Raw genomic sequence first — 13,714 nt, 5'->3', positions numbered from 1 at the left:
AACAAGATAAACCTTATGGCTTCCAGTGTTGTTCTTTCTGCTGGTTTGTACCGTGGTTAAAGTTACAGACCCTTAGGTTATTAGTCACTCTTTGAAAGAACTACATTTTAGGGACAGAAGGCAAGAGTAGGAAAATGGTGATGAAGATAGTGAAATCTGTATAAAGAAAATATGGGTTGTTTCACTGCAGCTCAACCCAAAGTGAAGGTGTTTGGTCTCCCCAGTTTTCCTTAGTCACTCCTGAAGCACAGTGTTATTCAGAGGGAAAGGAGATGGAGAAGATGTTTTTTTACAACTGCTCCATTCCCTTCCTTAACACTCAGAATCCTCAGAAACAGCAAATAAGTAGGGCTTTTTATTTGCTTTTTTTTTTTTTTTTTTTTTTAACACTATCAAAGTAACCTTAGAAGGCTGTAGGGACTATCACTGCTATACTTTGTAATACAGGCTAGCAGACATACTGGCTCAAAAGTGTAAATAAAGAACTTTTCCTTCACAGAGGCCGAATCTGGGAAATGTCATCACCCAAGGTGAATTTCTCAGCGTTGTGAGTGTGTGAAAACTGTGTTTTAACAGAAAATGTTTTACATCTGTAACTATCATCATTGCTATGAGGTGAACTCTCTAACAACTGTGCAGGTTGCATAACAGATGTTCGTTGCTTTTGCTCTGCTGTCATTGTACTAATTCATTGTGAAATGTCTGCGGAAAAAGAGGAAAAGAGAATCCCAGCACTGGCTAAATATCATAGTGGAAAGTGGGAAGCTTGACAAGAATTTGGCAAGAACCTGTGGCTACATCATATCCGCTCTATCCTGTCATCCCCTTAAAATGCTTTCTTCTTCTGTACTGAAAATGATTTACGAGTTTTCCACCTACAGATTTTGTTAGCTCATAATCTAAATGTCTGCTGCCTTTCAGGCAGCTGCTCCCTGTGTGCTGACATATTTCCTCTCTAGTAAGATTGTAAGGGCAGCTCTTCCTCTGTGTCACTGGTGTTCTGCAGACTGCTTTTAACATAACCCCTTGGCTTGTCACTAAACAAACAAAAACAAGAAAAAAAAACAAACCTAAGTCTGAGCCTGAAATGGTGAGAGGATGAAAACACCTAATAGCAACGGTGAATGAAAAAGACCCAGTAAAACTTCTTAATGTCCTTGATATTCCAGTTCTGGGGAAAGAAGATTGACCTTGATACATGTTTTCAATAGAAACTCTCACCATCTATATTTCTATTTTATTTGGCTTCTGTCTTCGGTAATGTGCGCTAATGTCTTGTATGATGTCTGAGCAAGGGAAGGAGATGGAAATAATTTTTGCCAGCATCTGTGCTTTTGAGAACTCATGGTGCTGTGTTGGTGGTGCTCTAAGGGCTCTTTTCAGCACTGTGTCAATCAAACATGGTCAGCACAAGTCACTGCAGTATAGCGCAGAGCACTACAGCTGCAGCCTGAAGACTAGCTATGCTTTGGGTTACAGCCTGCTGCTGTAGGGTTTTTTTTGTTGCTAAAATGCCCAATATACATAGAGACATAAAAGCTCAGTGGCAAGTTTTATTAAATAGTTGTTCTTTTTTGATGTCTGGCATTGATTTCCCTCTTTTTGCAACTAGGGCAGCAAAGTTTTGCTGCTGTGGAACAACTGTTTCTGAATTCATTGTTAGTATGTTAAAATTTGGAAAATCTCAGATGATTCTGAGATTTTTGTTAAAATAAGTAAGGTAAAGTGATACAAAAAAAAGAATTGTTTTGGATATAGGTTTTCAGTATTTATTTATTTCAATTTGAGCTATATATTTCCAAGAACAAACACCTTCAGTATTTCAGCTTGGCAGAAACATCAGCCTTGTCAAGGATTTAAATAATTCAGGAGTTAATCATCATAAGAATTTCCCTGTGGTATGGAAAAAAGGCTGCATTTTTGGTTCCAGTTTGGTGAAGCTCTGAAGTAACTTTTTTTTTAATCTTTTGCTGTTTTTATTAATTCAAGACTTGTGTGAAGAGGGTTGGTCAATTATAGAAACTGCTAAATAGCTGTAATTGTAGATGTTCCTCAGTCTTATTTTAACTGTTCAGGCTCTGTTATATAAATGAGAAACAACTGCAGAAAAAGCTGAACTTGTTAACCTCAAGCAGTTTCAGGAGTAGCAACTCAACAACTTGTATAATTCTTAAATATGAATCTAGTTTGTAGAAGCCTCTTAACAAGAGTGGAAGTGGAATTTGGGAAACTGTTGAAGTCATAGTTTTTGATTATCTGATGAATTTTGTAGCTGCAGGTTAGTTACCAGCAGGCTTAGACATTGTGAGGTTCATATGAATCCATTCTGCAGTGGGTGATATGTTCTTCTGTAATGCTGTTGGACATCTCCCACTTGAGTCAGCCCAGCTTTGCTTGCGAGATGCCTACTTGTGAAATACCAGATATCTGGGTATGGGATTTGAAATCACGAGTTTTCTAGCTCCTAATGAGAGAATGAAGAGCAAAGCAGCTATTGCTGAACTTCTCGCATCTTTGGTAGAGCAGTGGTGTTTGTGAAAAAGGTGTGCTAAGAAGCTATTATTTCCACATCTTTTGCCCTGTTTTCTGCTGGCAAGTCTTAGAAGGTATTTCATGTCTGCCTTTACCCACCGCTTATTCTTTTAGGCCTCTGAAACCATTAGTACTTATCTAGCTGTCATTTCACATTTCTCTTTGGCTTTGAGCTACCCAGACCTTGGAACTTTCAGAATGGAGAATGTGTGTTCAAGGTTTTTATGGTTTATTGGGCTTCATGTCACTTGATAGACAGGCTGCATTACAGTGCAATCAAATGTTCCATGCAAGTTTGAATGCCGCCATGCTGAATTTAGAGCAGGACAGAAGTGATTGCTGGAGGGTGCATATTCTTTATTTAAAATAAAATAAATAGTTTTTGCATTGGATTCACTTTCATAATTTTTAACACTCATTCAGGCACCTGATAGGGTGTCAACAGCTATAAAATCTTGTTTGCAGTATTTAGCATCATTTGTGGTACAGATATGTGCTAGGCTTGTCTTACAGACTGCTGGTTCAGTTTTGCTCAGGCTCAGTCTTCTGCAGTTTCTTGATGAAAGTGCCTTTTCTCTTCCTGGGCCAGTGCTTTAGGGAGTGACTTATAAAGCCTGTCACTTGCTGGAGCAGATTATAGCACAATGCTTTTAAAGCTAAATATAGATGAAGGCAGATCCTGTCTGCCTAGTAATTAACTGTTCAAGAGACTTCTGTTGCACTGAACCTCTAGTCGTTAAATCTGCCACAAGTGGTGAGTTTTACTTTGTTGTTGTTGCTGTTCCCAGCTGTCTTAAAAGGCATATTTTATACCTACAGAAAACAGTTTTAAAATCCATAGTTGAGCTGCAGGTGTATGCAGCCCTTCTAGCAGTGGAAAAAGACATTGCACCAAAGGAAAAAAAAGTCCAGTGCTAGAAGCTTAACATACATGTTTCTATCTTTATAGCAACTGGAAAACCATACTGATATCACTGGTTTGGAGGTCAGATGTCTTTATTCATTTTATTGCCCCCAAGGCTTCTGTTTTTTCATTAAGACATTAAGCAGTGTTGATAATAGTCTGATGGCATGTTTATGCTCTGAAAGAGCAGTGACAGTAGAATTAATTCATGTGTGTTGTGTGGCTTGCTTGCTGCTTCCTTTCCAAACATCATGGGCACCTCCTGTAATCGACTGAAACTAACATTTTTATTCTCAGAACAAGGGAAAAGGTGTTGTGGGCACTAGCAAAGCATATGAACAATCAAAAATATCTGGGAGAATATTTTACTTTACAGATCAGTCTTTTACAAGTAATTGATGATCACAGAGACAAAGCAGATAAATTTGCCAGATCTAGCTGGTCACTAGTTAGAAGCTGTGTCCTTGCTTATCACTGTTGACTAGTAGATTATCTGCCTAATTAACTCAAAAAGCAACTCCTGTTTCTCTGTCACTGAGACAGGTAAGTGGAGGGATAGGTTGGCTTTCTCTTTATCTTGTGAGGCTCCTGATCACAGAGGAAAAGAAACTTTTGACCTCTGTTGTGAGGAGAAGCTTGGATCCTACAGCACTTTGAGAGCTCCCATGATATCGTGGTTTGACATTTTCAACTCTCTTTGCAGATGGGCAAAATCATTTCCAGAAGGCTATTTAGTGTTGCAGCTTTTTTGAAATTAACTTAGTCTGTTAAAACTGTAGCTCTTTTCACTCCGTTGAAAAAAAAATATATAATAACAATCTCAGTTATGAATGTGAACCCCTCAGTTTAACTTCTAGTTGCACCTTTTTTATTTTTTTTTAAGACTTGCAGGAAGCAAAGCTAACCTTGAATTTGAAATTTACTGGCTCTTTCCCATGCATGCTGGCATATTCTGACCCTAGATAAATCATAAACTTAGGCTAGAAAGCACTGATTTGTTGAGTTACACATTTGAAACACTGCTGAAGTGGCCAGCTAGTGACATGGTGAATGGAAAGATAGTCTGGTGAATGGGAGAATATTATATAGTTAGAGCAATCTTAACAGAGTCATTAAATGAATTCTTAGGGGTAGAGAGACCATTACTTGTATAGTAGTGTGTGATTGATACAGAGTCTTCTAGCCATAGTGCTCGAGTTTCTCTTTATGCATGGTAGGAAGAAGTGCTGGCAAAGGTATGTGCTTTTAAATTAAGCCTGCAGTAGCATTAGTCTCATATTAAATTTTTAATTTAATGAGTCCATGATGAAGAAATACAAATAATATAAATTTACGTAAAATCAAACTTCTTAGAACATACCCGAAGGACAAAGTCTCTTGCATGCTAAGGCTTAATTCTGGGTGAGGAAATCATATATAACACTGACTGAATGATCGGCAGGATGTGAAATAGGCTGTTAGTCTTAGCACTAGCACTGTTGGCAGGGCAAGAGGAGGACTGAAAGGCTGGGAGACTGCAACAACTACTAGGTGCAACAAGACTTGATTGTATTCAAGGTTGTTGGTATTCATCTGTCAGTTTAGCTACTTGTTGCACAAGCTGCATCTCATGTGATTTAACTAACTATATCCTTAGATTAAAAAGGCATTAATATATACACTTTCAGTTTTTTTTTAAATTGCCTGCCAAGACTTGCAGGTAAGATCTGTAGTAATATAAGCCTAATTGTTGTTGTTGTATGTTGTGCCATATACATCCTTAACTATGCATTTGTACACAAAATTGATGAGGGAGGAAAAGTTTGCTATCTTTTATTATGTTTGGAACATATACAGGGTGTTAGGAGCTAAAAGTTTCTGAAATGTATTGGTGTTTGGAAAAAAGTATTTGAGAGGGTTTCGATGCTTAAAAAATTGTCTATGTGGTTAGATCAGCAGGAACCGTGTGTAGCCCTGAGAGTCTGTCTGCCCAAGGCTGTTGACAGCAGAAAGGCTCCCTGTGAGGAGCATCACGGAGAGCGAGGCTTGTGCCGTGTTGAGCCCCACAGAGTTAATTCTCAAACATGTTTTGTAGCATTTTCTGTGCATACTGTAGGTTCTGCATTTGCTGTATGGGCTACACTGTTGTGCCCCTTCCCTGGCTGTAAGGGGGAGCAGAGGCTCCTTTACGTTCCTGCTCGGTTTTGAACTTGAACTCGGGTTGTGTGGGGAGAACTGGCTTTTCGGTCTATTTCTTGTATTTATGGACGATGAGCAAAGGGATGCCGAGGTGACGGAGGGACAGCAGCAGTAGTTCCACTCTCGCTTACTTTCCAGCTTTCTACATTGTACATTTGCCCAGGTGTGCAAAGTGAGAGTGTCTCCACAAAGAACACAAAGCTGCTTTGTTGTTGTTTTCTTCCTCAATAGAAATACTAAGAGCCAAGTTTTGAGAGCCAGGCTTTGAGAGAAGCACATCTCATTGAAGTTATACTTCTGTTGTAGTACTCTTCATCTTTAAAATGGTGCGATTATTCCTTGAATGTACATCAGGAACTTTCTTTCCCTTTTACATGGCAGGATTTTACTACACTGGGTGTTTGTTTTGCTTTTAGGTTATACTGTTGTTTGTAAACTTTATAATAAAAATACCTTTTTCTTTTTTCTTTCCCTCCCCCCCCCCTCCAGAAATTTTATGAATAAGAATCAGAAGCCAGTGCTAACAGGCCAGCGGTTCAAAACTAGGAAGAGGGGTAGGTTAAGTTATATATATATTTGTTTGCTTGTTTGTTTTGTTTTATTTTCCTCTATGTGAAAATGACTAAAAACAATCCAGGTGACTTATCTGATAGTTTAATAGGATTAAGGTTTTTTTCTCCTTCAGCTGTATTAAGAATACAATTATTTTTAACAAAGTTATGAGATTTTTTATTTCTTTTCTCTATGTATTTTAGGACTTTCTATAAAAACTTCAAGCTTGAGTTTAAATGCTATTAGTGTGAAGTTTTGGATAAGGAATTGAATTTTAATTGGGTTTCTAGCATATTTACATATTGGGGAAAAATGCTTATTAAATGCTTGTTTCAGCTGTTTCTTGAAATGTTGCTTTTAATTAAGGAAACAAAATGTACCCTTTTTTTGGAGGATTGGATCTGGATTTTTTGTAGTTGATTTTTGTTTTTATTTCTTTGAGTCAAACTAATGGCATCTTTGTAAATGAAGCTTTTGCTTCTATCAAAAAGGAATTTGCTTACCTTCCTACACTTCCCTCTCCCATGAGATGGTCAGATGATCTCATTGGGCCAGCTTTCTTCGACAACAGAGGTTAGAAAACTTAAAATAAATGAATAAATAAATAATAATTAAAAAAAACCCAATATTTATTTCTGCTCCATATGTGAGCGTAGCTTGTTTCTTATTATTCACATACCTAATTACAATTAGATAAGGCCATGTTTTAATAATTTTAATATTGAGTTTTTATAAACATGATCTTTCCTTTTTTTATATACAGTATTTCACAATTTTTTAAAGAAAGCTACGTAGTGCTAATTATACTGTTTATCAAAGTATTCTTATGGTCTGTCTCATTCTACCATGCTTGTGAGCATGGTAGAGCATACCTAGCTAAGAAGCCATTTGTCATGGTTTAAGCGTCTGAAATAATAAATGAATGCCCAACACTTTGAAGCAGAGAGCAAATATGTATTTAAGAAATTAAATATTTTCAGGAAAATGCCTTGTTTGTGAAAAGATAGCCTAGAGTTTTCTGTTGCAGTGGCAGATTATTTTAGCACGCACAGTTGGAATTTCTGTCTGTCATATAACAGACTTTTCCCATCTTGGCTTTCCTGTTTCTGATTAAAAGCTGATACCTGGCCTTAGCTTCTCATGATGGATGATGTAAATAAAAGTATTTTCTCAGTGTAAATGAGAGAAACAAAAAGAGTTTGTAGCCTTTGTCAAAAAATTACTAAATCTATTGTGAATCTGAGGAGCTGAGTGAATGTCTTAAGATCTAGGAAGGTTATGAAGCTTGGGTGAGAGTTGTGAAATAGTTTAACTGCAGTCCTATTAAAATGTGATTTCAACTTTGTCTCATCTTTCCTCCTTTACACACATCATTTCCTCTATTATTTTGACTTGCAGGGTTCATACAGGTGGAATTTCTTATACTACAAATGCCCATGCTTTGATGCATATATCATATAAAGTTGTGTATGTAATTCTATGTCTATCTGCTAAATTTTTGTTAAAGTGATTAGAAGTGGCACTGGATACTGGATGACTATGTGGAAGAAGGAAAAGACTTCGTTGGGGGAGGGCTGAAGTTTTCTTTTCTTTTTTTTTTYCCCCCCTTTATACCAAGTTATTTAAAATGGGATCTGGGATATTAAATAGCTTTAATATAGAAATCTTAACATGCAAACACTTCTTTATGTGTTTAGAGGATAAATATCTCTTCTTCAAAAATGGTGGTATGCTGGTTGCCCTAATGTTTGAGCATCCTGCTTATAAAAATTGTGGATGCCTGTTTCATTTTTCTAGGGGCAGAGGGCTTGAGGAAGAGAAATGCCTTCCTAGCCCTTCAGGGTGTGTATACATACTTTTTTTTTTTTTTTTAAATATCATAGCAGTGGCACAGATAATACTAGCCCTGTAGGATTAATTCACAGATTAAGACTTATAATGGAAGATAATATTAGTTTTATTTTGTTTTTATTCTAACTTCCAGTGTTTTCGGGGTCATTAATTTTTACCCAGATGTGACTGAGCTCAGTGACTGGTTTGGCTATAGCATTTCAGTCCTCAGACTCATCTGCTGTGTGTTGCAGGCAGTTAGGAGGGTCTGAAATGCACAAATGCTGGAGGGAGTTGGTTGAGTGAGAGGTGACTGCTTGTTCTTAGCAGTTTATTTGTGTCTCAGGATACTTTTGCACCTCTGCTGCTCCCAAAGGCAGTACCAGTATGAGGTGAATGCTTTTCTTATCCCCCAAATGAGCTATATACTTGACTCAGAGCATGATGAGGTGTGACACTGCAGTTGGGCATCTAATAAAAAGAATTGGCCCTGCAGGCTCCATTGCTGATCTGCTAGCTGCAGCTGATCTCCGAATGTGAACAATTTCTGAGCTTTCAGCCAGCAGAAAGGAAGGTAGTGATTTTTTTTTTTTTTTTTTTGAGTTTGAAAGTGTTCTTAGTGACTAAAATATCTTTAAAAGAGGACTATGACCTGAAGGAGGAACTTGTATATCCCATTCTTTCCAGCTCTGTCAGTTGACCTAATAACAGGTATCAACCTTGCCTCTCTGGCATATGTAGTGGCAGGCATTAAAATCACTTTAAAAGACGTGAGGGAAGAAAACTGGTATTTTAAGTGGAAGAACCTTCTGAGGCAAGGAGACATGTCACAGTTCCATATTAAATTTTTATCAATCTGGATAAAGAATTGTTTGGTTAATTCTTAGTATAATTTCTGTATCTCTTGAATACTGCATTTTTGGTAGTAGCTGGCATCTGACCAGGATTTGTGTTTATGGCACAGATGCATGAGATATGAATTGTATTGGAGCACTCCATGTACTTACACACATGCAAATTTCTTTCTTTTAGTCTGGAGGAAATACGAATAGCAAAAGTACCAGTAGGTAATAAGGAATTATTACATATCCAGAAAGCTGACAGATACCTACAGGACAAAAAGTCTGCTGAAGTGTTAACAGGAGCCAGCAGCGCATATTGTTTAAAATGAGCTGACTGAGGTACCAACTGAGACCTAAATTTGTTCCCGTAATATAGATCACATAGAGTTAATACTGACTAAGAAGAGGGTGGAGAAAGGTAAATTGCAGTGTAAAAAGAACCTGAGTAAAACAATGCTGATTACTTTCTTTCAGGAAGAAAATTATCTAGTAAAAAGCCAATATTAACACTTTTACAGTAAGAGGAGGTCAGAAGGGGGATCAAAAAGGGCATCTCATTTCTTTCTTCCACAGAAATCTGTGGATCTTTTCTTGAAGAGTTAAGATTAAGGAGAGAAATATAATGTATTTTGTGATTTCCTTAGAAAAGGAAAGACGGATCTGGGAATATGATGAAAATGAAAAGCTTGTATAAGACTGCTGCTTTGGTTATTGCATGGCATCTGCAAGCTACACCTGCCTCTGCTAGCCCATGATTGAAACTGTGCTTGTTTAGTAATTATGTACTTGACAGCTCAACATACCATCTCCACTTCTTGATGATGGCTTCTTCCTCAGCCTGTTGTACTAGATCAGCACATTGCTCTTCAGTATATTAGTTTGGTAGGAAAAAGTTTTGGTAATGTTATAAATCACTCTTCATGCAGTAAGAAGAATACACCTGCTTTTCCTGTGTAAGCTTTTAGGTTATAATAGAAAATAAAATAATAGGGTACTTAAGATGAGAGGAAGACTTCTGAGGCAGAAGAAGAATAGCTAAGCAAATACTAGTCATGGTGTTTGTGTTTGTACTGAGGTCCATGTAGCCATGGTACCAAGAGTATAGTAGTATCTTTCAGCTTAAACACCAGAACATCTTAAACTTTCTGACAAAAAATAAAATTGAAAAAGTAAAATAGTTTGGTTTTTTTTTCCTCTCATCTCTTAAGACAGAAGACTGTCTTTCTGCTGGTTAATGAATCATCAAGCATGCTTTTTTTACCATGTAAATAATACATACTTATGTGGTAACCCAAAAGAGAATAATTATACTCAGATACTTGTTTATGGGTGGAGCTGTGTTTCTTGTGTGCAAATAAAACTGCAGGGAGTACACATACTGAAGTACTTATACTTCAAGTAAAAGCCTTGTTTGTTTGTGGGTTGATTGGTTTGTTGCTTGTTTTGGGTTGTTTTAATAGGTCAAGTTAGAAGAGAGATGGACTTGAGTAGTTGGTAACTGAGCAGTCTGATGGCTCCTATGGTATTTCAGTAGTGTGTTTTTCTGTAGGCATTTTCCCAGAGCAAAGACACGTTCTTCAGCTTCCCACCCAGCCCTCTGGGGCTTGTCCACCGTGCGCATGCCCTACAGATCTCTAAGATGGTTACTCAAATGACAGACTCTAGATCTTGATCAAGGCTGAGGGTCAAAAAAGCAAGACTGAGAGCCTGACTATCTCCAAGGTCGGGGGTGAAGTAAAAGCCTGGGAAGAAGTCACTGGTAGTCCAGAAAAGGGACTTATTGAGTGATTTATTGGATGGTAGAAGAGAAGCTGATGTTGGCACTGTGATTGTGTGTATCCCTTTAGGAAGAACTGGCTCTGGGAACAGGTGGTTTCATGAGCATGTATACAGCTCTCCATGGAGCAGAGTAATCCTGACTATTGCGTCAGGGGAATACAGGACAAAACCTCATGGGGAGAGGTGATGAAAGCAACAAGTCACTTAAAGCTAGGCATAGCTGTAAATTTCTGGAGAATAAGGTGATGTGTTGTTTTTTCAGTGCAGGAAATGCTTATGAGCACTTGACAGACAGCGCTGGAGCTGCTGTTGGCAATATACTGCCAGGTTCCTTGGAATGATACGTTGATTATTTCCCTGAGCTTCCAAATGGTCTGTGACTAAGTGGGGAAAGCACTGCTTTGTGCTTTCCAAATATGAGTATTACAGGGGAGAAAGGAGGCATTGAAAGAGGGAGAGAATGTGCAAGTGATGCACTCAAGATGGTGGAAGGAGTGTTTGCACTGCAAGCAGATACAGAGAAACAAAAACAGATGAATGTTTCTATGTTAAAAATATTAAAGCTGGTAAAAGTAGGCATTGTAAGTTATTTAATTGCCTGAAGGCTGTGGTGGTAGTAGGAAGGATATAGGGGGAAGAAGGACTATCAGAAGTCAAGGTATTTTGTGGGTTGGTTTGAGTTAATACTTGGGATAAAAAAGCTGCACCATGAGTTGCAGAGAAAGGAAACCTGCAGCCAGAGGATGTGTGATGTCTAGAATTTATTCTCCAATAAAGAAAATGTTGAGTTACATCTGTCAAGTTTCAGACTGCATTAGCACATGTTTAGACATTTTTTGTTTTTTTGTTGTTTTTTTTTTGTATCCAATTCTCATTCATCTCAGTGACTAAAACCTCTGGATTTATGTTCAGGGTGTAATATATTTAGGTTTCTTAGAAACTTGTATCAACACTTCTGTTAGCAAGTGATAACAATCTAAAATTATTTAGAATGTCACAAAACACCTTGCAGTTATGTGATTGAAATCCAAAGTTATTTCGATGGTAACAAACATTCTGTATGTGCATATGTCTAAGGTCAGAACTTGCTTTGCTAAGAAGCTTCAAATGTATATGGTAAGCTATTAACAGTCTGCAGGAAAAAGCAGCAGGAGGTATGCATAAATCTACCTAGCTTTATCAGGAGTTTGCAGTTATGTCTGTTGTGACTAATGGCTTTGACTTAGGGATGTTGTTGTCTGGTCACTTTACATTAATTGAGTTCAACCAGGGACAGCTGTAGAAATAGCGGTGCCTTTCTGTATTCCTAGTTCTGCTCATGTCTATGAATATGAAAAATAAATTCTTGGTTATACCATGTTACAGTGTCCTAAGCATTTACAGAAATACTGTTTTGATGAATGCTTTGATCTCCTCTCTTCTTGAAGACTTTTCTTTTTGAAAACCTTTTAGCTATGCAACTGTAGTTATTTAAAGAAAAATATCAAGAAATGAAAAATGGGGTGTTCCTACAGTGAGATTATTTAGACAAAATTAATATATCTTTTATTCTGCTATCAAATTTAACAATGTATAAAAGTATGCACATAGAATAAAATCTTCAACAAGAGCAGTAAGAGTATGAAATTCAAAAATAATTCCAATAGCTGCATTCCTCCATCCCCCCTTTTATTTATCCCTGTTCGATTATATGTGTTTGGGTATTTTTTTGAGGGTAAGGAGGAGAGGGAAGCAAGGCCGAAACACTGCAAAATTTCCAGAGCTGATAAAAGCCAACTGAACAAACTTCTACATGGTATGTTGACCAGAATGGGAAGAATTATGTTTGTGTGCCACAGTCATTTCAATTGCTAGTCGTATGGAAGTTTAACAGAAAACTTAAAAAAGTGACTGCCTCTCCTTTTTCTTCTCCTTAATCTCTGTTTCAGATGAAAAGGAGAAATTTGAACCCACAGTCTTCAGGGATACCATTGTCCAAGGTCTCAATGAAGCTGGGAGTGACCTGGAGGCTATAGCCAAGTTTCTGGATGCAGCAGGCTCACGGCTTGATTATCGCCGCTATGCTGATACGCTGTTTGATATTTTGGTAGCTGGCAGCATGCTAGGTAAAATGCGGTGTATCAGTGCAGAATTTTGAGGATCAGCCTTGCTTTGCTTAAGATACTATTTTTCTGTACAAAGTGGAAATTATAAACTGTATTACAATTCACTTATTTAGAAATGTCATAGAGTTATTGTTTGTAGTGCAGTAATACCTAGGGACTCGGTTGTGCGACACATTCTGCAAATAGAAAGTGGATACTGCTGTGCAACCCTTCAGTCTAAGCTGAAACAGCATATAAATGCAACAGAAAAGAAGATGAGAGAGAGACTGAGGAGAGGAAATGAGAGAATTTATTAGCATTAGAAAGCACTCCAGGTTACTAGCTATTGCAGAGATTTCTTTGTACACATTACAACAAAGGCAAGTTAAGAAGAGAACTGAAGGATAATGAGGAGGCTTTGTGGATGCTTATTGGGAATTCCAGGTAACAGTGGCAGCATGGGAGAAAACACACCTTTTGCCTTCTTCTATATTTAGAATAAGTTGGCATTTTTTACTGATCATGTCAGTTTGATTCCTACTTCCTGTTATTTGATATTTAAGAAGTAAAGATTTTTATTTCCTAAGATTTGATGGAATGCAGAAAGGGAGAAGGAGAGCCAGTGGAAGTATCTTTAAAAAAAAAAAAAAAAGTTCTCAACAGAATAATTCAGAAATGTTTTTGTAGCAGTTTTTTTGAGTGTTTACATGGGGCCATTAAGAATTAGAGAGGTCAGGAGGACATTCCGCACCCTCAAATTAGTAACAGAGCGCTACTACTTTTCCCTTTGGAAAAGATTTACATTATTGTAGTGTTTAAAATAGTAGTTAAAATAAGTGCAAGGGTATCAGTTATGCTCCAACCAATTCTTATTTGATCACACCCAGTACTCTCAAAAGCTGCTAAGATTTCTTAGTGTGACCTAAATTTTTCTGTTCTTAGAGGTCTGTGTGATCTAATATGTAGCATATTGGCCAGCTGATCTTTGTCAGGTGCCACTACGTTTTAATTAA

At 37.5% G+C, this 13,714-nt stretch overlaps 1 protein-coding gene across 3 annotated transcripts in view; it reads left to right on the top strand.

The window, feature by feature from the left end:
- Window positions 1–6,095: 6,095 nt before the first annotated feature.
- The window catches only part of BZW2 (basic leucine zipper and W2 domains 2), a 31,512-nt gene continuing 23,893 nt past the window's right edge, over window positions 6,096–13,714 (top strand). For 2 of the 3 annotated variants that reach the window (XM_026077108.1, XM_026077109.1), the window contains exons 1-2: window positions 6,096–6,168; window positions 12,546–12,722. In XM_026077108.1, coding sequence (XP_025932893.1) covers window positions 6,111–6,168; window positions 12,546–12,722 — 235 coding nt within the window. In that variant the 5' untranslated portion in view covers window positions 6,096–6,110. The remainder of the gene's footprint in view (window positions 6,169–12,545; window positions 12,723–13,714) is intronic. The other variant, XM_026077110.1, reaches the window with a different exon arrangement.

Source organism: Apteryx rowi, unplaced genomic scaffold (assembly GCF_003343035.1).
Source record: "Apteryx rowi isolate R43461 unplaced genomic scaffold, aptRow1 scaffold_449, whole genome shotgun sequence".
In the NCBI taxonomy this organism is placed as follows: Eukaryota; Metazoa; Chordata; class Aves; order Apterygiformes; family Apterygidae; genus Apteryx; species Apteryx rowi.
The sequence above is the reverse complement of the archived record's forward strand: the minus strand, read 5'-3'. Positions and strand labels throughout refer to the sequence as shown.